Source organism: Podarcis filfolensis (genome assembly GCF_964270895.1).
Source record: "Podarcis filfolensis genome assembly, chromosome: 6".
NCBI lineage: Eukaryota > Metazoa > Chordata > Lepidosauria > Squamata > Lacertidae > Podarcis > Podarcis filfolensis.
The window spans coordinates 77871756-77899735 of NC_139609.1; the positions used below are offsets into that span (position 1 = coordinate 77871756).

The window sequence follows — 27980 nt, forward strand, 5'->3', positions numbered from 1 at the left end:
CTCAACTCCAGCACAACTGGATTCGGTTAAACATCTGCCGTCTTCAGTACCAACAGCCATCCAAATCCGCATGCCACTTTATTGTTTAAAAAACCCCAACACACCTCATAGAAGTTTATGAAAACAATAAAAGTATTATTTAAAACAGTTATTTAAAACACTCAAAAAAGAATTAAAAACAATGATAAACTAAAAACAGATTGAAACAGATTAAATGTTGTGTGTGTGCTGCTATGAGCATCTCACCATGAGCTTCTTCTGTTTGGAAAGGTATGGCTCTGATAGCTGTGGCTCCTCTTCATGGTCTAATTTCATCAGGTCTGAGCTGGCATTAACTAAATGTCCTGTGGAAGTAGGAGAGAATGGATTGGGGTTAATTAGTGACCAATCTTGCCTAGACCCATGGTTCCCAAAATTCCCCTTCCCCACAGACTGCATGAAAATTGCTGAGGGTCTCGGTAGACCACTTAATGATTTTGTTTCTGCCTGTTGCAGCAATTGTAATGTGTTGTACCAAATACAGTGGTACCTCAGGTTAAGTACTTAATTCGTTCTGGAGGTCTGTTCTTAACCTGAAACTGTTCTTAACCTGAAGCACCACTTTAGCTAATGGGGCCTCCTGCTGCTGCCGTGCCACCGGAGCACGATTTCTGTTCTCATCCTGAAGCAAAGTTCTTAACCTGAAGCACTATTTCTGGGTTAGCGGAGTCTGTAACCTGAAGCGTATGTAACCTGAAGTGTATGTAACCCGAGGTACCACTGTAATCTTCTAATTGTGTCCTTTTTGCTTCTTTTATTTATTATATGGAATTGCATGCATTTTATTGTGTTACAATTTGATTTCTACAGAATTCAAATTGTAAGCTTTCTTCACAAACACACTGTGGTCCACCTACGTGAAACTCATGTGGTTTGCAGACCACAGTTTGGGAACCTCTGCTCTAGACACATGGCTATCTTTAACAAAAATGTTAAGTGTCTAAAAATGTCTCACCCTTCTAAGAATCTGCCTTACTGACTTTAATTACGGTCTTCAGACAACAATACAGTTTGAAGGCACATGGGGCTACCACCTTTCTAAAGCTAAGCAGATCTGGGTCTGGGCAGTGGGTTCCTTGATGGGAACAAGATGGGATATAAATATATTTTATTTCTTGCAGTATTTTCACTGTCAAGGGGTGGGAAAAGTGCTTGTGGGATTTTCTGCCCCAGCAGGTTCCCAAAGTAACTTGACCAGCCTTGAAGAGCAGGGTTCGTATATTGTTTTGGAAAGTGCAGATCTGGTAGATTTGCCTTTAAATGCAGACAGAATCAAATTTCTTCCACAATACCATTCAGATGAAAAACTTAAACGTTACAGAAATAATCTCCAGGTTGGGACCTGGTAGCTCTACCTCTAATAAGTGCAAAAGCACAGATGTGTCCTGATTTTGGTTTGTTTGATATTTATAAGCAGCAAACACCAGTATAGCACCTTGCCTCAGCCTAAATCCTTGTGACTGGGTCTCACATTCAGGACTGGGAGGGCTATTGCACTAGGACTAGGCTATGGTTGGAAGATTCACTCATCACCTTAGAAAAGTCCTTTGCATATGATTTTTTTAAAAAAATAAATCTTGAGACCTACCCTCTTCTTTCCAAAGTCTTTATTTTTCCATTGTGAATTAATATATTAATAGCTGCTACCATTTTACAGAAGCTTTTCTGTTGTTGTTGTTTAGTCGTTTAGTCATGTCAGACTCTTCGTGACCCCATGGACCAGAGCACGCCAGGCACTCCTGTCTTCCACTGCCTCCTGCAGTTTGGTCAAACTCATGTTGGTAGCTTCGAGAACACTATCCAACCATCTCGTCCTCTGTCGTCCCCTTCTCCTTGTGCCCTCCATCTTTCCCAACATCAGGGTCTTTTCCAGGGAGTTTTTTCTTCTCATGAGGTGGCCAAAGTATTGGAGCCTCAGCTTCAGGATCTGTCCTTCCAGTGAGCACTCAGGGCTGATTTCCTTCAGAATGGATAGGTTTGATCTTCTTGCAGTCCATGGGACTCTCAAGAGTCTCCTCCAGCTCCATAATTCAAAAGCATCAATTCTTCGGCGATCAGCCTTCTTTATTGTCCAGCTCTCACTTCCATACATCACTACTGGGAAAACCATAGCTTTAACTATATACACCTTTGTCGGCAAGGTGATGTCTCCTTACTGTGACCTTATCCCAGACTCAGCAAAGCATTTGCAGGCCGCGGGTTAGCCAATGTGTTTGTGCCAACATAGGGCACCATTTTCAACTGTCATTTGCAGCAGCTAAATGAAACTATGGCACCTTGCGGCCTTGGCTTAATGATACCCACCCTGGCTGGATGCCATTTCAAGTCAGAACAGGGGGGAGAGACAGATGCTTCATGCTCGGTTGGTTCAGCTAAGAATCCAGAAATTTATGTTCATTTCCCAGCACATTACTCTGGCCTTCTCTTTATCTTTCCCTATGTTCCTTATTAATCTTCTTTCCCTACTCCAGCTACCAAGTGTCTCACTTAAGCACCTCTCCATTCTGTTCGGCTGGCTACTTGAACAAGGACATGAAGGAATCTTATTGTCTAATTCCCCATCTAGCTGGTTATGCAAGAAGCTGGAACCCATGATGCAGTGTAGGAACTCACCAAATGTTACTTGGGAGTAGCAATGTAGGATAAAGTTCGTTTGCTGTGAATTTTAACGCTAAGCTACCTAATCCAAATCAATATTTCAACTGAAAATCAGCTAACCTTTCAAAATTCACACTTCCCCAAATTTCTTGATGCAGATACCTGACTATATGTGTACAAAAATGCATGTATTAATGGAAAGTGTGCATGAAAATGCATGTAATATTAGTAAAAATAACATGCAAAAATATGTTAAAGGCAAAGGGACCCCTAACCATTAGGTCCAGTCGTGATCGACTGTGAGGTTGCGGCGCTCATCTCGCTTTAGTGGCCGAGGGAGCCGGCGTACAGCTTCCAGGTCATGTGGCCAGCATGACTAAGCCGCTTCTGACGAACCAGAGCAGCACTCGGAAACACCGTTTACCTTCCCGTCGAAGCGGTACCTATTTATCTACTTGCAATTTGACCTGGTTTCGAACTGCTAGGTGGGCAGGAGCAGGGACCGAGCAACGGGAGCTCACCCCGTTGCAGGGATTCGAACCGCCAACCTTCAGATCAGCAAGCCCTAGGCTCTGTGGTTTAACCCACAGTGCCACCCGCATCCTCCAAAAATCTGTTATAAAAGGAGAATTGCTTGCAAAACTATACAGACTTGTCAAAATTTCATCCAAACACGTGTTTATTTGGCTGCTAAATGTATGCAAAGATGATGATGGGTAGCTCTGGAGAGACTGGTTATGTTATGGAATATGGATAGGAGTTAAGATTAAACTTTCATGTTAGGGTATTATGTCCATATCTGTCTAGCACTGGCACTGCTTTGCCAGGAGGAGACAGCACGAAGTGTACCTCAGTTCTGATCCAGTCTGGCACTGCAGAAATTCAGCAGAACTTTAAGAGACAGCATGATAAGGTTGGCCCTGAAGCTACAGGGAAACCTTTTTGTAAAAGACCTATCATCAAAGAGACTCGTGACAAAATAAGATACAGATTGAAGGACCTCTGATTAAAACAATTCATTACCTTCCACTCTAATTCTGAACTGGGAAAGGATGTGGTATAGTTATTTGACACCACCCATTGCAGTCCTGGCTGAGCATTCATTTGCTTGGCTAGATGTGGATATTCACAGGGCAGAGGTGCTGCAATTTATGTTTGATATGGACAAGGCAAATGAGAGGGTAGTCTAGAAAATCCAGTTTGCATTCTCGCTTTGCTGTGGGTGAAGTGCCCCCTGTCAAAATGACCTGTGAGGTTTGGGCAGGGGCACCCACTTGCCCCCCTACATTGAGGGGGCGTGGTAATGTATAACACGTCATGTCATGCGGTGTGCAGAGGGTGATCTCCGCGCTTGCTTTACTCAGCCCCTGCCTTGCTCCTGGGCTGCAACTGGGATGAGCGAAGCAAAGCTCTCCTGTGCCAGGCCTCCTGTGCCAGGCGGAGACTGGGGCTGGGGCTGGGGCTGGGGCTGGGGTGTGTGGAGGGTGCCTGGTGGGGGTGTGTGGCTGCTCCTTCAATATTGGGAGAGCTTAAGCCCCCTCCACCCCCTACACCTGGCACCGCTGGGTTTGGGTATCCTAAACATCCGGCCTGCTCCCTGGAAATGGTTCCCCACCCCTGGTATACACAATACTTTCAGAATGGGTTAAGGGAACACAAATACAGTGGTACCTCGGGTTAAGAACTTAATTCATTTTGGAGGTCTGTTCTTAACCTGAAACTGTTCTTAACCTGAAGCACCACTTTAGTTAATGGGGCCTCCTGCTGCTGCCGCTGCACCGCTGCTGCACAATTTCTGTTCTCATCCTGAAGCAAAGTTCTTAACCTGAGGTAATATTTCTGGGTTAGCGGAGTCTGTAACCTGAAGTGTATGTAACCTGAAGCGTATGTAACCCGAGGTACCACTGTAGGCATAAAATTAATACCTGGGCAGTATTTAGCTGTATTCACACTACTGTGCCAAAGTGGAGTTTTCTTGCCATAATGAATGAGAGGTAGATTGGAGCAACTTTTGGCTTCTTGGGGCTATCTTCCTTTCTCCAGCAGCTATTATAGATTCTCAAAATAAACACCCCAAATTGATCAACTGCAACCCACCTGAATGATTTTAACTTGCACAGAGACATCAGCTTTTATGATATCTCAATAATGCTTTAAGATCAGAGGAGTTACAAATTGTGCATTTAAAATTTGCTTTCGCATTTATTGTGAGCCCAGAGATACCATACTTTTGTATAGTGTGAAGGTGATTGCTTCACGTCCCCCTGGCAATGGATGTTTGCTGGCATAGCATCACCTCCGTGTGGAGCTCCTTAGGTTCTGCGGTCACTAGTCAGATTCAGAAACTGACTAGATCATCAAGGTTTCCTATCATGCAACAACAACTCAGTTGAGATGTCATCCCTATAGCTTCAAGCTTCTCCTGACACCAAAGCTACAGCAAATTTCTACAAATGCCACTATCATGCTCATTCATCATCTCTCTCTCTCTTATAAAAGCCCATTGACCTCATCTGTGAAAACTGCAAGGCTAAATTGGAAAAGCTGTGTTCTCTGGCCTGATTCAATCAAGTTCACCATGGAGAAAAAAAGAGAGTAACAGGGCTGCTCTAGTCCTTAATTACTTTGGCAATGTTGAGAAATAAAGGGCAACTAGGAGGCTGATTTACAGCCCATTCCTTGGTTTTGCTGAGCCAATGATGCTGTGATAATTAAAACTGATTACTTAAGGGAGGTGCAATGTCAGGACAGGAGAAGGATAAACATTGGTCATTATTGGCCTAATTAATCTGCTCTTTAGCCTGGAGAGAAGACGCTTGCTAATTCATTCACTCACTGCTCACTGAGCATTTTCCTTTGTCTAGAACTAGACATTGCTGTACACTTGTTGACTACTGCAATTGCACCATACATGGGGCTACCCTTGAAGGCTCCTCTGAAAATGAAAGCAAATGCAAATTACAGCTGCCTGTTTCCTGGAGGGAAGGGCAGCTAAGATCACATGACACCAGGAGAGGTATTGCTAGTAATTAAAATACTTGGCGCACAGGCCCATGATGCTAATTTGCATATAAGGGCTGGGTACAACTTTGGTGGCTAGGGGCCTTCTCAGTAGTGGCACCCGCCTTGTGGAATGCCCTCCCATCAGATGTCAAGGAAATAAACAACTATCTGACTTTTAGAAGACACCTGAAGGCAGCCCTGTTTAGGGAAGTTTTTAATATTTGATGTTATATTGTATTTTTAATATTTTGTTGGAAGCTGCCCAGGGTGGCTGGGGAAACCCAGCCAGATGGGCGAGGTATAGGTAATAAATTGTTGTTGTTGTTGTTATACAATCACTTGTAGCTGAGTAAGATTTTCTTCCATGAACATGGTTTTAACAGTGAGTCCATAAGTGACTGTGGAGGCCAATTTTAAATCCTTCCACAGTGGGGACATAGGTTTCCGGGTGGGAGTTGATCACGGTGAGGGTTTGCCAAGCGTGTCTTCCTCTTTGCACATTTCTCCCTTTTGTCCTGAGTTTGAGCGTCTTCAGGTCTCCACACAAAGGAATCTCTCCATTCTTCCTTCACCAATTTAAACCAGAATTTCATCATCCAGTACTTATTTTCCTTTGTAATCATCCTGTCAGGCCTTTGGTTTGATTTCTTGTTTCCCTTTTTGAGCATGAAGTCAGGCCTCTGGCTCTCCTTTGTCATTTGCAAGGTTACAGCTCCTCCTTCCTTCTCCTCAGGAACAACATATATCTCTTTCTCCACACTTTCAGAATTCTCAAAGTCCTCTTTTTGTCCAGCTGCATGGGCTTCCTGAGTCAAGTCCTTATCAAGTTCCGTAATGTTATTTACTTTTAAATTCAAGGTTGTTACATTTGTAGACAAAACCTCAATTTGGCCATGTAACTTTCCCAGGAGAACAAATATTCTGTCCAGCCCAGCCTGAATTTTCCCTTTTCCAGCCATTCTTGCAGTGTCCCAAATCCTCCTCTAGAGGGATTTAGTAACTTAGTATTCTTTCCAGTTAAGATCCAAAAGTCAGGTTAATTTGTATCAGTTCTTACTTATTTTCAACAAAATATAACCAGGTTGCAGCAACTGTATCCAGCAGAGACAGCAGAAACAAAGTTCTCTTTTTCCTTTTTGACAGCTAAATTTGACAGCTGTCAAACTTCTCTATGTCTCCTCAGCAGGCTCTCTCGCGAATCACTCCTGGGTCGGGGGGGGGGTGGAACTTCAACTCTCAAAATTAACTCTTATCCTCCAGCACAATTACTTATACTTGTATCGCCAAATCGTGAAATTGATATCTTTTATCGAAAAGACAAGTCTCTCGACTTTAGTTAACTAGTCCTTGCTTTAGATCTTTTACAAGGCGGGGAGGCGGACTTCCTGTTTGCACCTTCCCCGATCATGCCAAATTCCAAAGAAATTTCCTTAAAAAGTCCAATTTCCATACTACTCACGGGTTGTTACTTTTAGGGTCCAATTGTTCACAGGAAAAAGTCAGCGCCCTCCGACCATGGCTCGCGGCTTCACTCCCCAGGAGAAGCAGTCGACTCTCAGCACCGCGCCACTCACCCCGTCCCCCATTCCAAAGCCTTTAAAAAGGCTTCTTCACGGATCAGGGGGGACGCAAATGGTGCCCGCCGAGTCACCAAGTTCACAGGCTTCCCTGCCTGTGATTTCTAAGGGTCCCCGCATCGCCGCAGCGGCAAGACCCCGCTCCTGAAGAGCCAATTCCCTCCGGAGCTCGGAGGGAATCCGCCATTAGTCGTTCGCGCTAACCCTATGGATTACAAATCTGATTAAAGTGGAAGCTGGAGTCTTGGTGACAATTGGACTTTTGGACCTTGCTTTTAAGTATGGAGGCCTGGCTGGAAGAAATTTGGATCTTATTGAGACAGAGCTCCTCCGAAATTTGGAGTTTAATATTAAGGACTATCAAAAAAACCGGCAGAGAGGGACTGAGAGAGAATTAAGAGCCTCGGACGTGAGATCTCCAGGCTGATAGAAAATTAAGACTGGACATTTGTTGGGGATCAAAACCGGGAAAGGGGGTGGTGGGGTTTGAGAATCCAAAGGGTGTATAATTATGATCTGTCTTACTTTTTTTTTGTTTGGTTATTAATATGAAAATTGGGAAATTCATGGAATGGAACTAGGGTCGACTTTAGGAAAAAGATTTGTGTATTGAGGTACAAATATTGATGTTTATAAGTTAAAATAAGTTAAAAAAATGAATTAAATATAAAAAGGTTAAAAATTGGGGATAGGAACTTGTTGAACAAACAACTTGAATTGGAATGCAAGAAGGGAGGTGTGGGGAAGTCTGGGAAATATGGCAATGAAAATATGCCATGTATCGGTGATGCCACCCCACCCCCTGGTTTTTCTTTTTTTGCATTTTTTGTTCTGTTAGTTTTTTTTTCTTTGAATTGAATTTGAAAAACCCTAATAAATATTTCATTAAAAAAAAAAAGAGTTTGAGCATCTTCAAACCCCATGACACCTTTGGTAAAGGTTGCTCTCCAATTGGAGCACTCGCAGGCCAATGTTTCCCAGTTGTCAGTGTTTATACTACATTTCTTTAGATTTGCCTTGAGAAAGTCTTTGAACCTCTTCTGTTGACCACCAGCATTACGCTTTACATTTTTAAGTTCGGAATAGAGTAGTTGCTTTGGAAGACGATCACCAGGCATCCGCACAACATGACCAGTCCAACGAAGTTGATGTTGAAGAATCATTGCTTTGACACTGGTGATCTTTGCTTCTTTGGCACAAAATCAGACTATATTGTGTATAATGTATATGTGTGTGGCCATGCAGCCCCACTGTTGCAGCAAGATTAAATGTGGAAGAAGCCTCCTGTGCTTCTTGCACCATGGCACAAAGGCGTGCATTTTTTTTTTTTATTTATTTTTTTTTGCCCTTCCTCCTCGCCTTGCCTTCACTCTGGATGCTTCAAATACCTGGGTCATGTAAAATGCAGTAATTTCTAATGTGGCTATTGTAGTAAAGTGCCTTTTTTCAGGGGGTGGGGTGGCATCACCGATACAGCTCCTTGCCAAGGGCACAAGGGACCCTAGGTACACCTCTGTTTATCAGTAGCAGGTGATGACCACTGGACTTGATGGTTTGGCCAAGAGAGTTTCCGTAGGGTGTGACTGAAGGAATCCTGAGGCAGAGCCAAATTTTTTCTGGTTTTCTGACTCCGCTCTCCTTCTCCCTTCCAAAGGTTTTGTAGACATGTAAGCGATAAAGTACTGGCACAATTACAGTGGTACCTCGGGTTAAGAACTTAATTCGTTCTGGAGGTCTGTTCTTAACCTGAAACTGTTCTTAATCTGAAGCACCACTTTAGCTAATGAGGCCTCCTGCTGCCGCTGCTGCACAATTTCTGTTCTCATCCTGAAGCAAAGTTCTTAACCCGAGGTAATATTTCTGGGTTAGCGGAGTCTGTAACCTGAAGTGTATGCAACCTGAAGCGTATGTAACCTGAGGTACCACTGTACTTAGCATCTAACAGAACTTAATCCTGGGAGGTAGGTTAGGCTGAGGGAGTCTGTTTTGAGAATCCTCAGCTTTTAAGTATATCGTGGTACATTTGTGCCCACATTCTTGTGGGCTTCAGGAGGCACTATCTGTTCTTCTGGGGAACAGGGAATTGTACCCAGGCCCAGAACAGGTGACTAAGTGGTAACGAAAGGCATTCCCGTGGAAATCTGGTTCAGGTATAAGGCAAGCCTAGTTTCATTTTCAAATCTCAAGCCAACTTTAGGGACATTTTTAAAAAATGCAGCTGTAAATTGAGCAGTTGGATCCAGAGTTATCTGGAGCCGCTAAAGTGCAAGACCCTGCGGTGACATTGTGACAAAGTCACTGTCCAGAGCAGAAGTGCATATTTAAAGAGACGTCCTTGTGGAGGAGTTATATTAGGCATTGTCAATGTTTCATGAATGCTTGTAGGTCAAGTACAGAGTCTGGTGCCAATTCGTCCTGTCTCTGAAACCTAATCTGCATAAATTTTCATGCCAGAGAGGCCAAAATCCAGTCAAAGACCCTCAGCCCAGCTCTCGTATACGACATGATCCATCAAAAAGTTAAGTATCTTCCAAGTCCAATTGATTTTACAGAGATAAAATGATATAGAGTTGTTGAGTTGGAAGGGACCAAACGGGAATCTTTTGCTCAACGTGGGGCTCAGACCCACAGCCCTGAGATTAAGAATGTCATGCTCTACCAAGTTACAGATAGGTAGCCGTGTTGGTCTGCCATAGTCTCTGAAGAAGTGTGCATGCACATGAAAGCTCAAACCAAGAACTAACTTAGTTGGTCTTTAAGGTGCTACTGGAAGGAAAAAATTTTTTTTTATGCTCTACCAACTGAACTATCTATAATTGGATGTGGGGGGCAGAACAGCTGCAAGGTGGGGGGGATCTGGCCCCCTGCAATACCAAGGAGCAGTGCAAGAGCATTTCCTCACAGGAACACTGATGGCATCATAAGAGACTTAATTCCAGAGAAGAACCGCAGTACAATGGTACCTCGGGTTAAGTACTTATGTAATTCGTTCCGGAGGTCCGTTCTTAACCTGAAACTGTTCTTAACTTGAAGCACCACTTTAGCTAATGGGGCCTCCTGCTGCAGCTGCGCTGCTAGAGCACGATTTCTGTTCTCATCCTGAAGCAAAGTTCTTAACCCGAGGTACTATTTCTGGGTTAGAAGAGTCTGTAACCTGAAGCGTATGTAACCTGAAGCGTATGTAACCCGAGGTACCACTGTAGTGGTTTATTGTACAAGAAAGAATACAGTCTTGTACAACTATCGCATACTGGAAAAAGGTTACTCCCTCCATCATTTATAATAAAATGGAGGCCTTCCACCCAGGGGCAGCACATCCTTTTTCACTGCTTGGTGAAATGGGGAGTGCTACCTGACCATGCTTCTGCTGCCGCCATACCAACTACCCCTCTTCCTCTGCCACCAGGCTAACTGACCCAACTGAGCTAACTGTCTCAATTACCATTTCCACACAGTCCTATTCCCTTGGCAACAATTGTGAAGATTGTCGGGAACTATCTCAACCACAACTAGACACATTTTACTTAATCCCCCATTTCCCCCAGGAAACAAGACTTGTGAAACATATTAAAACCAAAGCAACATACAAACATCACATCACATCACAAACCACCTGATCTGTACAGATATTTGTAGATTTTTTTTCGCCTCAAAGAACTATGGTTCCCAGAGTCTTCCCTTGGAACTGCTGCTCTGTTGGGGGGGGGGGAATAGGGGTATCCTAACAACTCAAGACGCGGGTGGTGCTGTGGTCTAAACCACTGAGCCTTGGGCTTGCCAATCAGGAGGTCGGCGGTTCGAATCCCTGCGATGGGGTGAGCTCAGGTTGCTCGGTCCCTGCTCCTGCCAACCTAGCAGTTCAAAAGCACGTCAAAGTGCGAATAGATAAATAGGTACCGCTCCGGCGGGAAGGTAAACGGCGTTTCCGTGCACTGCTCTGGTTCACCAGAAGCGGCTTAGTCATGCTGGCCACATGACCCAGAAAAACTGTCTGTGGACAAACGTCGGCTCCCTCGGCCAGTAAAGCGAGATGAGAGCCGCAACCCCAGAGTCGTTCACAACTGGCCTTAACTGTCAGGGGTCCTTTACCTTTTAACAACTCTCAGCACCTTTAACAAACTACAGTTTCCATATTTATTTTGGAGAAGCCAGGACTGCTTAAAATGGTATGATACTGCTATAAATATATAGTGCAGATGGAGCCAAATATACATACATGCATCTACCATGCAAGCTCAGCTGAACGCTTTTTCTACGGTAACACCCACTGGGTTAGAAATTACTTTTTAGAAGCGTCAACAATTCACCAATAACAATCCCAGCAGCATTAAATCATAATGCCTTTTATATGATGACAAAAGAGGTGTCTTTCAAAGTCTCTTTCCCCACGGATAAAACTTTTGCAAATATGCCCTGTAACTGAAAGCAAAGGGCATATCTCTGCACACACAAACACAGACCAGCTTTACTAACCTGCTGCTTCCAGAGAAGCTGGTGGAAATTAAGGGGTTCTGAGGAGACTTTTCAGAGATTCCTAGCTCTTCCAGTTGGAATAACTATCAAATAACTTCCAAGCCATTAGCATAATGCAACCTGCAAATGTGCTACTCCTGAGTGTATAGAGGTTTTTGTTCTCTCCGTCATACTGTGATGGTCTATTATTCTTAACTCTCCCTGCAGACTTGCAGTTCAGCTCTTTTGTCTCCCTTCCAATTATTTATTTATTTTATCCTGTTACTGCTTTGGCCATTCGCAATCTGGATTCTTCAAACTGTAATTGTCTTTAATTAATTACAAGAGCTGCCAGCATGCATAAACAAACATCTTTAATGGCTGAATGCCTAGGATGTAGGTAAAATGATGTAATAATAATACTACAAGTCATTCAAGGCTTTGAATTGAGTTTTCACAAGACAATGGCTATGCACACATTAGTAGCTTAAAACGCAGTGAGGTCATTTGCACCCGCTGTGTTTTAAGTTGCATTTTTATGCTGTTGTGCACGCCAGAGAGGGAGCAGGGATGTCTTCACCTAATGTGCATTATCTGGCTTGTTTCCCTGTGCCAAATTCTTATTCAGTGAAGCCAGTGGCGTAGCGTGGGGGGTGCAGGGGGGGCGGGCCGCACCGGGCGCAACATCTGGGGTTAGGGCAAATCCATGGGTTAGGGGGCGCAAATCCACGGGTTAGGGGGCGCAAATTACTTGCCTTGCCCCGGGTGCTGACAACCCACGCTACGCCACTGAGTGAAGCTGTCATCTGCACATGCACAGCCACCTGCATGTGCAATGGCATTCTCAAATGCGCATACCTCAGCTTAACCTTGGCTCACGTTTTCAAATTTGACAGAAGCTGGTTTGAGGGGAAATGCCTCAAACAGCAGTATTTCTTAAGAAACTATGGGACACATATGGGTTGTGGCTAATGCAACGTATATGTTAAAACTTCAAACACCAGTGGTGGAAGCATGCTGGAGCTAGAATAAATGGGAATGTGTACACAGCCTAACATTTCCTACTAGCCACAGTACTTGCATGCAGAAAACTGCACATGTGCTTTGTTGGAAATGACAAATGTATACATGCTGATTACTTCATGCAACAATTGCATTCCCTGTGTGCATGTGCGCTTTCCATGATGGCAGTGCTCACTGCTGGCGATGTTCACTGCTCACATGCTGCCACTGGACACTTGCTCAAGAGGAAATGTGGTCCTAGGCTGAAAACATCTCCCCACCCCTGCTCTATTTATTATTTATTATTATATTTACATACCACCTTTATCTTCCAAGGATCTCAAGGTGGTGCATGTGGTTCTCCTCCTTCCCATTTTGTCCTCACAACAAGGTAGGTTAGGCTAAGAGGTGGTGACTGGCCCAAGGTCAGACAGAGAGCTTCATGGCTGAGTGGGGATTTGAACCCTGCTCTCCCAGGTCCTAGTCCAATGCTCTAACCATTACGCCACACTGCTCTACTCCATCTCTTCCATTTAATATGCCCACTTATAATTTTGTAAGCAATTTATGCTGTTGGGTGCTAAGGGGGATCTTGCATAATTTCAAATGGATCAACGGATGCAACACGTTGCAAAGGCCACTTACTTCGGATCTCGGCTGTAGCATACTTTGGAATCATAGAGTCCATGGTGAGCTCTGGGTGGAGAATGCATCCGTGTGTATAGGCATCCATGGGCAGGGAATCCAGGATCTCTCTGTACTGCATCACTCTGGAATGAAGGACGCTCCCCGCCTCCGGAATTAGCTGGGTAACGTGCTCTGAAATGTAGCAAGAAAAACTAAAATAAATGCATTCTTTAGTTACACGCAGCACTTATATGAGGGTTTTCTCTTTTACTTCAGATTTTCTATTCTTAAAAAAGAGAGGACACAATTTGAGTACAGTCATACCTCGGAAGTCAAACGGAATCCATTCCAGAAGTCTGTTTGACTGCCAAATGTTCGGAAACCAAGGACCGGCTTCCGACTGGCTGCAGGAAACTCCTGCAGCCAATCAGAAGCCACAGAAGCTGCATCGGACATTCAGCTTCCAAAGAACGTTTGCAAACCGGAACACTCACTTGGCATTCGGGAGCCAAAACGTACAACTCACAAGGCATTCGGGATCCAAGGTACATTTGTTGCATTTGCTTAGTTCTTACGGGTTGTTTTGCATCCAATATTTAAAATGTCAAGGAACTGGGACTTTTGGCAAAGACTAAGAAGGTAACATAGAAGAAACAGGCAGCACAGAGACAGTAGTCATATGTGGGATAGCTTAGTTGGTAGAGCAGGAGACTCTTAATCTCAGGGTTGTGGGTTTGAGTCCCATGTTGGGCAAAATGATTCCTGCATTCACCCTTGCGGTTCCTTCCAACTCTACAATTCTAAACCTCCAAATCCTGCACCAACAGCCTGAAATCATAACCTTCAATAATGATGGTACCTAAATTTGAAATTTTAATAATAATAATAATAATAATAATAATAATAATAATAATAATGTGCTTGAGCCCAGCCAGGGACACTATAACATTACAAGGATTTCAACTAGGGCTGGGGAAAAATTAATACAAATTAGAAATGCAAGACATTATCTGCATTTGTGTGTATGTTCACTACAGAATGGTCTTGAACATTTATGCCCGGGTTTGGGCTGCAATGAGTCTGATTCCAAAGCTTGGAAAAGAAATCTAACATTTTTTGGGGGAGGGGAGGGATTCAAATCTTGTAACTAACTGTGAGTTTCTTGAGCATAAGCCCCATAATTCAGTACTTTTAAGTGTCCGTATTAACTACATGATTCGGGATTGCGCATTTGATTTGGTAACGAAAGACTTGTTACGATTCAACATGAATTTGAGTCCAGGTCTCCAAATTTATCTTTTGCTGCCTCGCATCCAAGACCTCGAGAGTTCCTACATCAACTCATCACTTGCAAGATCTTCTCTGTCAGGTTTGTACATGCACTGTCTCTGTGTCTCATCCATTCAGCCCTTGTTCGGATGTCAAGTGTCCCTACAGTTGCTGGCCTTATTTCTCCCAAGTCATTCCACGACAGCAAGCATCCATCTTTCAATTACAGTTACTTCTAAAAGCGCAGCGGGGACAATGCTGGAAGAAGGAAGATGGCATTTCTCTTCAGAATATCTGGGCCATGTTTTACAGAGGCATTCATTTTTATCGGCTCAAGAGATAGTACTTAATGGACAGTGAGTAAATTTACTGGCATGTTTCAGTGGTGCAGTATTTTTTGGGTAGGGGCGGTTAGGTCTTGCTGTTGTTTGCCAGGGCCCAAGCGTGGAGGGAGCAGGTTGGAGGCGCAGGGAAGAAAGGGGATGTTGTTGTTTTTTCTAGACCTGGAGGTCAGTGGCATCTGATCTGGGCTGTAAGCTCATTACTGCGAGCAAGAGAATGCGGCTAAATCATACAGCATGCTTTTCGGTATGTTTATGCAGATACGTTTTCCTGCATCTATATGGGGTGCCCAGACTTTGTGAGCTTTGCTGGAGCCAACAGCCCCCTTGATGTGTTCTACATGTGAAGAGAGCTCTGTCTTGTGATCAAGGGGCAGCCTTGCCCCTGGGCTCACATGGCTTTTGACAACTGGGTGGCAAGAACAAATTTGGCTGAAGATGCTTTTGTGAGTCTGCAAGGGGAAACCTTCCCTTCTGAATTTCTGCTTGTAATGCGTCTTCTGAAGATAGAGAAGTGGAGCAGCTTTAGGGAGCTCTCTCGTGCACCCAGACTTGCTGCGTTTGGCTCCACACACAAGGTGTGGGAAGGATTTTTTCTTCGAGATGTTTCCTCCCTTAAATATTTATTTCAGGTTAACACATGCAGAATATCAATGCATACCTTAACAGATAAACAACTACTGAGCATTTAATTGGGTGGAAGGCCCCTGTTTATTTTTCTCTTATTATACCTTTCTAGTTTAGAGATCTCCTGGCTCTAATCCTAATAGAATATTGCAATTCCTCACCCTAAGCCTCTTGATTGAATTGGCCCATATAAGGTTTATTCAACGCCAAAACCCTTTAATGGATCGTTTATAAGACTGCTGATAGCAAATAAAGTGTCTCAGTTGTAAATAATACCAATATAACAAAAGCTTTTTCTTTCCAATCTTTCCCCTTTTCTCATTAAAAGAGAGTGCTCAATTTACCAAAATAAGGAGTTAAATAAGGACATCTCTTTGCTAATAGAAGGGAGGCATTCGAAAAATGGCTGTGTACACACTCTCATTTACTCTACATCCAGTGAGCTCTACACCACAGATTTGGGAAGAGGCATACACATTATGTTAACCCCAATCCATATATCTATCTTGTTATTTCTTGTGAATATTGCATGTTGATGTGTGTGTGCCCCCCCCCCCCGGTTTGTTCCAAATTGAGAAAAACAATAACAACCACCTAGGTGTGTGAGGCCAATAAGGTGTACACTGACTTTGAAGTGGTAGGAAACACTCCATTCTTAACACCTTAGGGTCCTGTCATGCCATTCTGCTACAATGTGCAGAGCAGGCTTTAGAGTTCGGTGTGGGACCTCTAGATGTTGCTAGACTACCATTACCATCCTCCCTGACCTGGAGCTCACTGAATGGGGCCAATGGAAGTTGGAGCCCAAGGACACCTAGTGGAGGGTCACAGGTCAGTCATCACTGCTTTAGAGCCTAAGGTTTAGGCTCTAAATAGATCTATTGGCCCAGCAGGCCAATAGACTTTGCCCTCCTGGACATGGGACTCTGATCCAGTGACCATTTGACATGGTGACCCACAGGGAACTTTGACAAATGGATCAGACTGGGTTCCGGACCGCAACACTTGCTTCACAAAAGCAAGGGGAACAATCACCGGTACTGATTTACTGATTTATATAAAGACATAAAATACAACACAGTCCTTAAATTGTGGAGTGTGGTGTGATTAGGCAGTGTAGCCACCAGAGCATGATGTTGGCGGTGAGAAACTGTGCTGTTCCACCCTCTGCATTGGCAAGGAACCTTCTTTTGGCTTAAGATACATTTTACACATCCCAACAAACAACTGAAACAGGAAGCACAAGTGAGTTGCACCTCACGCTTTCACGCTTTTTCTGCGTGAGATTTTGCACTCCCCAGATAGATCAATGTTGGCACCCTTGCTGCAGAGAAAGCGCATAAGTAATCTAAACATGTTTACTCAGAGGTGGGGGTGGGGGAGAAATTTTATCAAGGTTGTGCGATTGGTTTTGATGTTTTATTAGGGTTGCCATATTTCAAAAAGTGAAAATCCAGACACACGAGTTGAAGTTTTGGAGCTATTTTAAAGAAAATTTGCCAAAATATAGACATAGATTGCCATATGTCCAGATTTTCCCAGACATTTCAGCAATTTCCGCCTGGACACTGTTTACGACTACCATATTCTGGCTGTGTCCAGGAAATTCTGGATATATGACAACTCCAGATTCGTAAGTCGCTTGAGAATTACCTTAGCATTAAGCAGTATATAAAATTATCATTAATTTTTTAAAAAATATTATTATTACCACCACCCACCCTTCACCCTAAGGTTGCCACAACAATAACAAGGAGCACCCAACCTCTGAAGAACTGTTTTGTTTCATGGGAGGGAAAAGCATGTTTTGACTGAATCCCAAAAGCCATTTCCAAACTGGTCCCACAGTTTTTTTTAAAATGTGTCTGTCTCCATGTTTACATCCAGGTAAGTATATGTAGAATTGGAGCCTCAGTTGTATTTTTAAGGGGGACTCGGCAAAAAGCAACTCCTTCTACTAATCCAAGATCTCATATATCATGGGCAGTGTTTCCTACCCCTGCTAAAATTTGCTGAATGCAAGAAAGGGCGGGGGAAGTTCATTTGGATGCAAAGTACTTGAACACAGAAGCTGCCAAGGCTCCTTTTTCACGGATCTATTTTAAGGCCATTCTTAAAGCTTCTGCTTGCATGGCTGACAGGATCTGTGATATCAGCTGTAAGACCCCATTGAAATGTCCCTCTTAAGCCTTTGAAGCCTGACAATTCTTTGGAAACAGAAATAAAAACTGGGAACGGAGGCCATAGTGATGACATTAACACAGAGAAGTAGATACAGCTCCCTTGTAAAATCAGCTCTCATGCCCTCCAACATTTCTCTGATGAAAATAGATGTCCTATTCCATAATGATGTTGATGATGATGATAAATAATAATTTATACCCCATCCATTTGACTTGCCCCAGCCACTCTGGGTGGCTTCCAACATATATAAAAACCATAATAAAACAATAAACATTAAAAAATGTCCCTTTTGCTGGGCTGCCTTCAGATGTCTTCTAAAGGTTGTATAGTTACTTATCTCCTTGACTCGGGGGTTGCATAACCTCATACCCTCCAATATTTCTTTGATGGAAATCAGGATGTCCTAAGGAAAAGTGGGACGTGCCAGGGTCAAATCAGAAACCAGGGCGGCTTCTGTAAATTAGAGACTGTCCCTGGAAAATAGGGGCACTTGGAGGGTCTGAGTTCTTCCGCCAAAATTAAAAATGAGACTGTGGTTGTCACCTTCCTTAAACAATGACCGGATTCACAGATAACACAAATCCATGGTCGAAACAAAACAAAAAAAATTCCTTCCAGTAGCACCTTAGAGACCAACTAAGTTTGTTATTGGTATGAGCTTTCGTGTGCATGCACACTTCTTCAGATACACTGAAACAGAAGTTACCAGACCCTTATATATAGTGGGAGGGTGGGGAGGGGTATTACTCAGAAGGGTGGTGGGAACGGGTGATTGGATGATAGTGTGGTAAACCTGTGGACAACTGTTAACGACTGCAAGGGGTGAGATGGCTAAAAATAGCTTAATCATGTATAATGAGATAAGAATCCAATGTCTCTATTCAGACTAGGTCTCTCCATGGTTTTAAGTTTGGTAATAAGTTGCAATTCAGCAACTTTTCTTTCCACTCTGTTTCTGAAATTCTTTTGTAATAAGACAGTTACTTTGAGATCTTGTATAGAATGTCCTGGGAGATTGAAGTATTCTCCTACTGGTTTCTCTGTCTTGTGATTCCTAATGTCAGATTTATGTCCATTTATCCTTTGGCGTAGGGTTTGTCCTGTTTGTCAAATATAGAGAGCTGAAGGGCACTGTTGGCATTTGATGGCATACACAATGTTAGAAGATGAGCAGTTAAATAGTCCTGAGATGGTATGTTTGATGTTGTTGGGGCCAGTAATGGTGTTGTCCGGGTGTATGTGGCAGCAAAGTTGGCATCTGGGTTTATTGCAGACTCTGGTACCAGTGTCCATGTTAAGTCTGGTTGTTGTATTATTGTGGGTGAGGAGTTGTTTAAGATAGGGTGGCTGTCTGTAGGCATCCATGGGTTGCTTAAGCCATGGGTTGTTTTAACTAACCACAAATTGTCTCACAACAATTAAGCAAACTATGGCTTGTTTCTCCAAAGTTGGTTGGTTTCCCAGCTGCTCTTGCCTCATACCTTTGTAGATCAGTGAGCATTTAAGGTGAGGTGGCCAAAGAAACTGTGCTTAAGGAAGTGTACTGAGCTTGCAAGAGATAGGAAAAGCAAAACAATGTCTATAAATCAGCAGCAAACCATGTGGTTTGTTGGTATTATAATTATCAAAAGGGAATTCTAGCCGGAAAAAGTTTCTAGAATGTTACCTCCTGTGAAGTTCTTCTCCATGTAATCGATGATCTGATTATAGTCACTGATGATGTTGTCACCGTGGATGATCACAGGGACCTCTTCCCCAAGATTGAGACGCATAAACCATGGCTCTTTGTGCTCAGTCAGTGGCATGCTCACATCCCGCTCTTCACAGGGTAACCCCTTTTCTGCGATGACCAGGCGGACCTAGAGCAAGAAATAAGTGGAGATATGACTCAGGGCTGCCTCCCAACCTCCTGAAGCATACGCAACGAAGACTTAGGGCTGCTCCACATGACCTGTATCTTGAGCATTGCTTACACAGCACTTACATGGAGGTTGGATTATATTGTTGGATAAATTTAAAAGGGGGTGTCTTAGACTGGAGGTTACCCTTGCAGAAACCCAAATAAAAAGGATGCAGGCTCCAAGTGAAAAGATGGGCATTTATTGAAGTATAAATGCACATAGGGACAACCTCAGAAATAAGGCGGAGGCTGCAAAGAACCACATCCAAAGCAATGTTATTGATACACTTCCAGATCACACATACATCAGTTCATTTTGCCAATCAAAGGATCACAACAATCTTCATAGCTGCAACCCAATGTCATTATCTTGATCCAATCAAAATTATTTAGCTCTTTAGATCATCGTAACATCATGTGATTACCGGTACATATAACCGTTTTTTCAGTATAAGTCTTTGACTAATTTTCCTGTTCATTAAAAGTCTTCCAATGTCCTCTTTCATCTGTCTGCAAAACAATACAAGACCAGTCACAATTGCCATGCCCAGCTGATTCTCTTTTCATGCATACAATGACCACCATAGAGCTGAACGGTTTGTTCTTCTCAGTATTCTGGAACAGACATTCACTATGTACAGTACCTAAAAGCAGCTAGTTCTGTACTATAAAAGTCAGGTACAGGTCCTTTTAGTTCAGCTAGGCCACAGACTCAAAAGAAAACAGAATAATCAGGATACAGTTTTATGAAATTATTATTTTCTCCAACAATGTATCTTGTCTTACTCGTGCATTTGTTCTGATTTGTTTGCATGGCGGTTATACAACAATGATTAACTTTTTTCCTACATTTATTCTGATTTGCTTGTGGGGTGCTTATACACTGTCCTGTTAATTAATCATTTGTTCATTGCACACTTCTTTAAATGCATTGTCCCATCACTTTCCAAAAGGCAAAAGGTCCAGTTCTTAACCAAAGTGAATTTATTGTGCTAGGACCACAGAGCCCTTTAATACTTTTAGATGTGCAAACCTAGGCTTGTATCCAATGCGGCACTATATAAGCATCCCATCAACACAAGGATTCCCGCTTCTGCAATGGGACTCCTTCTTCTCTTCTCCCAGTGCAGTCCCTAAATCTGTTTTGGGTCCCCCCCCCACCCTCTGGAACCCTTTGGGTATGGCGTGTGGGGGCATCGGTGGGAAGTCCTGTGGCTGAAGCAGAAATCCTTGTGCTGATTGGATGCTTATGTAATGCTGCATTGAAAACAAGCCTGAAAGTTTTGATATGCATTTGAATTTCTCCCACAAAATTCCAACAGACAGTCTGGAAGCTCCCTTATCCATTGGGGAACACTGATTTAGACCATGTGGTCTTTATAAAGATCCCATTATGCATTTTTGTTTGTTGGGATTTTAGGGTAAAGAGTGAGTAAGGTAAAGGGACCCCTGACCATTAGGTCCAGTCGTGACCGACTCTGGGGTTGCGGCGCTCATCTTGCTTTATTGGCCGAGGGAGCTGGTGTACAGCTTCCGGGTCATGTGGCCAGCATGACTAAGCTGCTTCTGGCAAACCAGAGCAGCGCATGGAAACGCCGTTTACCTTCCCGACGGAGCGGTACCTATTTACCTACTTGCACTTTGACATGCTTTCGAACTGTTAGGTTGGCAGGAGCAGGGACCAACCAACGGGAGCTCACCCCGTCGTGGGGTTTCAAACTGCCGACCTTCTGATCGGCAAGTCCTAGGCTCTGTGGTTTAACCCACAGTGCCACCCACGTCCCTAAAGAGTGAGTAAATAACAACAATAACTATAATAATTATTTTAAAACCTTTAAGTCCCTTGTACCCCCAGTCATTTTGTGTGTAGTTGATGCAACTACAGTAGTATTCTTTAAATTGTTCATAGTTGTACATCATGCACTAACCATGATCTCAGTTCTCTGAGTGCCAAACTCAGAATGACGTATCATTGGAGTTTGCAGATGTACGAAAAATCATTAGGAAAAAAGCTTAAGGAGTGTGGGGGGAGGTGGACCCAAAACCAGAAAAACTGGTCGAAGAGGGAATGGAATGGAATGTCCTAAAAACACCGCTGTGTTTGGTTGCAAGTCATGAGACCCCCTAAAGCATTTCAAAGGAATAAAAATGGAGTAAAAATATATATGTGCCATAAAATCATAATGAAACACACCAAAAAATAAATACATAATCAACACAAACAATGATGCAATTTTTAGCAAAAGGAGAAAAAAGTCATTTCAACTCAACCGCTATAGAGAAAATTAAGCTTCTTATGAAGCTAGTATTATTCAGATTTTTCTGCAGGTAGGGGAGCAATAAGCTAGCCTGGAGACAAAGGGCTATATTCAGCATAGCGCTAGCGTTAAGGTTCCATTAGTGCAGGGATTTCCCTTGTGTGACAGAACCTTCTCTCACTCTCCTCACCCCATGCACCCCCTAAATCTGTTCCAGGGGTTCTCCGAACCCTTCAGAACAGAACTGAGGATTGCACAGGTCATGCATGTGGAGAGGAGAAAAAGGAATTACATCAGTGGGAATCCTTGCAATGGCTTCTACTATTGTAATGATTTAGGTGAAAGGGGATCAAAGGTTTTGAAAATGCTTTGAGAAAGCTCTCATTCTAGGGGGGTCATCCGTGGCAGCCAACAGGGCACAGCTGGGCATGATGGCATCACAGAGGCAGAGTGGGGGGTCAGTAGGGAGGGCAGTGCAGTGGAAGGAGTGCCGGATTAGCTCTGCCACTGTGCCCACACTGCCCCAACCTCTCCATCACTTTCCTACTCTTCCTCTCTGTTACCAGCAAGTGACCTCTGTGCTGGGAAGCCAAAAATGCCATCCCACTCCACGAGCTGCTATTGGTGGCCCCATGCAGAGGACAATCCTTTATTTATAAGGGCTATCAGAGGACAGTCCTTTCCTTTGATGGGCTGTCTGGTTGGTCCACATCCAGTTTAGAGATAAAGAACTATAATAGCAAGGGCACTGGAATCACCCATTAGCTGCTAGACCTGGCTAGCAGACTGAGGAAGCACACAGGTCACCCAGCCACAGCCTTCCCCACTGTGGCAAGAGGTATTTTATTTCTATTTAAACTGTCATTGTTATTTCTCTATTGGCACCAAGACCCGGCAGAGAGGAAGGTGCCATTTTGTGGATCACCTCAGGTGCCAAAATGTCTTGGGCTGGCTCTGGGTGGGTGATTCTAAAAGAGAATGCTCCCCCAAGACCAAAATTCCCACAGTGGATAATTAGTACACCGAGGTGAAGGCTTAGGCTAGAATCCTTCTTCCTAACAGCAGCTTTTCTAGGCAAGAATTGTTTTATATTATTTCTTTGCAATGGGGTAGCATTCAAATATGCAACAGTCTCTGCCCTGAATCCTGAAGTGGTACAGACCCTGAAGGACTGTACCACATGATTTTTCCAATTCAGCCTTCTGCTCATAGAGCTGATGATACCTGGTGTCAGGGAACTGTCATCGGAAGAACTGGGGGTGCAAGGGCTCCCAGAGGTTGAGAGAGACTTATCAGCGGAGGAGGGAACCAGCAGGGGGGGAGAAAGAGCTCCAAGGGAAAGCGAGTCAGAAGAATGGCTCAGAGACAATTCCAGCGAGAACAGCGAGGAGGTTTCAGGACCTCCTATAGGGACACCCACTCCTCGCCGGAAATTGTCACGTAGAGAGTCCAGAAGACGTGTTTCCGTTAAGGAGCTGTTATGCTGGAAGAAATTCCGTAAACGCCCACTGTCGGATTCTGCCAGCGACTGACGGAGCCATGCTTATGGCGCTCCGTTACAGACAGTGGTTTGTGGACTTAGCCAAACACTGAGGGACTAGGAACTTTACGCACAAGCAGCTCAACATCCCATCACAGCAATCCGACAGTCCCTGAAAGCAGCTTGTGCAGAGAAGGCATCATGAGCAACCCAGCCGGAACCGCAGATGCAGGAGGAGCTGGAGCCGGTCCAAGCCTGGAAGAAAGGTACCGGGTGTTGGAGGTCCAGCTAGCGCTGCAAACGGCGAGGCTCGATGAGAGGAGGGCTCAGGATGCAGAAAAGGCAAAGGCCCCCCCACAAGCAAGAAAGATGCCAGGATTGGTGCAGAAGTTTGGGGGGGATCCCAGGAACTATCAAGCCTTTAGGACAGAGATGCAGTATGCTCTTAATCTGCAGTTTGATGACTTTCCCAACGAGGAATCGCGAGTGGCGTTTGTGGTTAGCCATCTCGAAGGAGGGGCGAGAGACTGGGTTAGACCCCTGATGGCAGGGCATAATGAAGTCTTGAAAGACGCACGGAAGTTTTTTCGCGCCATGGACCTGATGTTTTCCAGCGACATTGAACAGGGAGTGGTGCGCAGACAGTTGATGGCTTGTAAACAGGGGAGCCGATCTGTCCGTGAGTACTGGACTGAGTTTACTATGTTGATACACAAATTGGGGTGGGATTTGTCAGCGGAACCCATTCAAATGCTTTTCGAAGAGGGACTTTCTTCGGCTGTGAAAGATGAACTTTCCCGGGTGCCCAGGGCGGAGTCTATGGACCAGCTGACCAAATCAGCGCTGACCATTGGAGCACGCCAGGAGGCTAGAGCCTTGGAGAAGCGGGAAGGGAAAGGGGAGCGTTGGAGGGATTTCCGCATTCCAGAGATTCCGGAGCCAACTTTCCCGCCCGCAGAGCCGATGGAAGATGGAACAGCGCGCGCGCGGGCAGTTTCAAATCCCAGTGAAGGGCGGAAGAAGGTGGGGAAGAGCCCCAAGAAATGTTATCTCTGCCAGCAGCCAGGTCATTTTGCCAGAGTCTGTCCACAAAGAAAGGAATGGCAAGGGATGGCAGGAGCTGTTGGGGGGAAGGAGGAAGAAGGGCAGGACCAAGTAAAAGCCAGCGCCTGACTGCCACCATCAGGGCACAGCAGTCAGGCCAAGGAGCAGTAAAAGTGCCCACGCCGGAACCTCCGAGACCAGCCTTAGTGATAGAGGTGTTGCTAGAGCTGCCAAACGGACATCCCTTAAAGATAAGGGCGCTATTGGACTCAGACAGCTCCTGTAATTTTATGAGCAAGGAGTTTGCAGCAGAACACCAGATACAGACTATCCCTTTAAGCAACCCTTTGCAGGTGACCACGATCGATGGGAGAGAGCTGTTGGGAGGAGGAGTCAGCTTACAGACCGTCCCAATGGTAATGAGGGTAGCCAGGCACACCGAAAGAATAGCGTTCCATGTGGCCACCTTGGGAGGGACTCCCATTATTTTGGGGATGAGCTGGCTAGCGTTGCATGATCCGCTAGTGGGTTGGCATCAGAGAGTGGTCTCCTTTGGGTCAGCACATTGCCTAGAACATTGCAAAGAGGGCAAGGCTCCAGAAGGGGCAAAGGCCTTTCTAGCAGGAACAGAAGTAACGGACAAAGGAAAGGTGCCCAAACAATACGCTGACCTGAGCAATGTCTTCAGCGAAAGGGAAGCAGACAAACTACCACCGCATAGACCCTTTGACTGCCAGATCAATCTAGTCCCTGGAGCCCAGCTCCCTGTGGGCAAGCTGTATGCCATGTCAGACAGGGAAATGCAGGAGTTGAGGGAGTTTATTGACAAAAACCTGAAGAGAGGTTTCTTCAGAGAGTCCAGAGCGGTGGGGGGCAGCCCAGTGTTTTTTGTGGACAAAAAAAACACGGATAAACCTAGACTTGTAGTGGACTTCCGGAGCATAAATGCAGTGTCGGAACCAGTGGCTTTTCCCATGCCCAGGATTGATGACATTTTGACCCGGGTGAGGAAGGGAAAAATTTTCACTAAACTGGACCTAAGGGGGGCATACAACCTGATACGGATAAGGAAGGGGGATGAATGGAAGACAACGATGTTCACCCCCCTAGGGGCTTTCGAATATCTCGTTATGCCCTTTGGATTACAAGCAGGCTCAGCATGTTTTCAATCGTTCATGAACCACGTCCTGGGACCTCTGCTCTACAAGAATTGTGTGGCCTTCCTAGATGACGTATTAGTCTATTCAGAGAATGAGGAGCAGCATGTAAAGGACGTCAGAGAAGTGTTGAGCCGACTACAAGCAAACCAACTGTGGGTGAAATTAGAGAAGTGTCAGTTTCACACCAAGGAGGTGGAATTCCTGTGGTACCGCTTGTCAGACAAGGGATTAGCCATGGATCCAGGCAAGGTCCAGGCAGTACTGGAATGGAAGACACCGAAAACGAAAAAAGATGTGCAAAGATTCTTAGGGTTTGGGAACTTTTATCGGAAGTTCATCAAGAACTTTGCCCATTTAACGGCTCCCATCATGGACTGTCTCAGCAGCAAGAAGAAATTTGTTTGGACAGCAGAAGCGGAGCAAGCATTCGAAGAATTGAAAAAGGCCTTCGCTTCGGAAGAACAGCTCCTGCACGTGGATTTACAAAAACCCATGAGAGTGGAAACTGACGCATCAGACCGAGCGGTGGGGGCGGTGCTTCTTCAGCCGGGGAAGGATAAGTCGGAGTGGAGACCGTGTGCCTTCTTCTCGCGGAAGTTAAACAAATCCGAGAAGAACTACACGGTATATGACCGAGAACTACTCGCCATTCACGAAGTGTTCCGGAAATGGAGACACTTACTAATTGGTGCACAACACAAGGTGCAAGTATGCACGGACCACAAGAATTTAGAGTACTGGAGAACGGCACGAGTGCTCAACCAACGGCAAGTGAGATGGGCACAGGAGTTCTCCAAATTTTATTTTGAAATTTGCTATGTGCCAGGCCCAGAAAACGTCAGGGCGGACGCTCTCTCACGCAAACCAGAGTATTTGGAGGGGGAGGGAGCACCCGAAGAGAGACATATCATCCCAGAGGACCGCTGGGTGTGTGGGGCGGCGTTGGTGGGGCAAAGGGAACTGGTAGAGGAGACGCAGAATGATGAATACGCCCAGAATAAGCTCCAAGGTCTAAGGAGGGAGGGAGAAAACTCCGGAGGTTTTGAAGAAAGAAACGGGGCATTGTATTACAAAGGGGCACTATATATACCTGAAGGGGAATTGAGAGGGAGAGTACTCAAACAGATGCACGACAGCCCTACAGCAGGGCATTTTGGGCAACACAAAACCATGTGGTTGGTTACCAGGGAATTTTGGTGGCCCAGGGTGAGGGAAGATGTAAGGGAGTATGTAAGAGGGTGTGACCAATGCCAGCGAGCCAAGGGAGAAAGGCGGGCGCCGGCAGGGTTGTTAGAACCGTTGCCCACACCAGAGAGGCCATGGGAGGCGGTATCGATAGATTTTATGACTGATCTGCCGAAATCCAAGGGGAAAACCGCCATACTGGTAGTAATAGACCTGTTAACTAAGATGGGCCACTTTGTAGCTTGCTCACATGCAGTCACGGCGGAAGAGACAGCTAAATTGTTTGTAGAACATATTTTTAGACTGCATGGCGCCCCCTTGAGGGTGGTCTCAGACTGGGGCAAACAATTCACGTCCAGGTTCTGGAGGAAGCTCATGAGCTTACTGCACGTGGAGGTCAATTTTTCGACTGCCCGGCACCCAGAAACCAACGGGCAGGCGGAAAGAGCAAACGGTATCCTCCAACAATATCTGAGGTGTTATGTCAATGACAGAGAGAACGATTGGGTGGAAAAGTTGGCGCTGGCGGAATTTGCCTACAATAATGCGGAGAATGTGTCCACCGGGATGAGCCCCTTTTTGGCTAATTATGGGTGCCACCCCAGGGCATTTCCAGGGGGAGGAGGGGAGAGATGGAGCGTCCCAGCCGCAGAACTTTTTGTAGAAGAAATGGAAGCGATCCATCGTCAACTCCAACTCAACTTAGAAAGGGCCAAAGAACAATATAAGAAGCAGGCAGACAAGAACAGAAGGGAAGGTGAAACCATAAGGGTGGGGGATCAGGTGTGGCTGTCCACCCAAGGACTGCCGTTCAAGGGGGGTTGCAAGAAATTGAGACCCAAAAGATTGGGACCATTTGAGGTCATTCAACAGGTTAACCCCGTAGCTTTCAGACTCCGGTTACCGAACCACATGAAACTGCACCCAGTATTCCACAGGTCATTACTGTCACCGTATAGGGGGGGGAAAAGAAGGGGTTTCCCCACAGGGACCAGTCTTAGAAGAGAGGGAAAGCAGCAACCATGTGGCGGAAATCCTCGACTCCAGGTGGAAGGGTAATCAGGTGGAGTATTTGGTAGCGTGGGAAGGGGAACCGGAGTCAGAAAACACCTGGGTAACGGCAGAGGAAGTCAATGACGAGGTCTTGATCGAAGCTTTCCATCAAAGGTTCCCCAGGAAACCTCAGTCAGTAGCGAGGTTCCGGAGGGAGTACTTTGGCACCACCGACGAGGAG

At 44.9% G+C, this 27980-nt stretch overlaps 1 protein-coding gene across 1 annotated transcript in view; it reads right to left on the minus strand.

Moving 5' to 3' along the window:
- The window catches only part of GDAP1L1 (ganglioside induced differentiation associated protein 1 like 1), a 49560-nt gene that overhangs the window by 9516 nt on the left and 12064 nt on the right, over positions 1-27980 (minus strand). The window contains exons 2-4 of the mRNA XM_083619038.1: positions 19386-19578; positions 13317-13490; positions 247-344 (exon numbers count right to left, since the gene is read on the minus strand). Coding sequence (XP_083475164.1) covers positions 247-344; positions 13317-13490; positions 19386-19578 — 465 coding nt within the window. The remainder of the gene's footprint in view (positions 1-246; positions 345-13316; positions 13491-19385; positions 19579-27980) is intronic.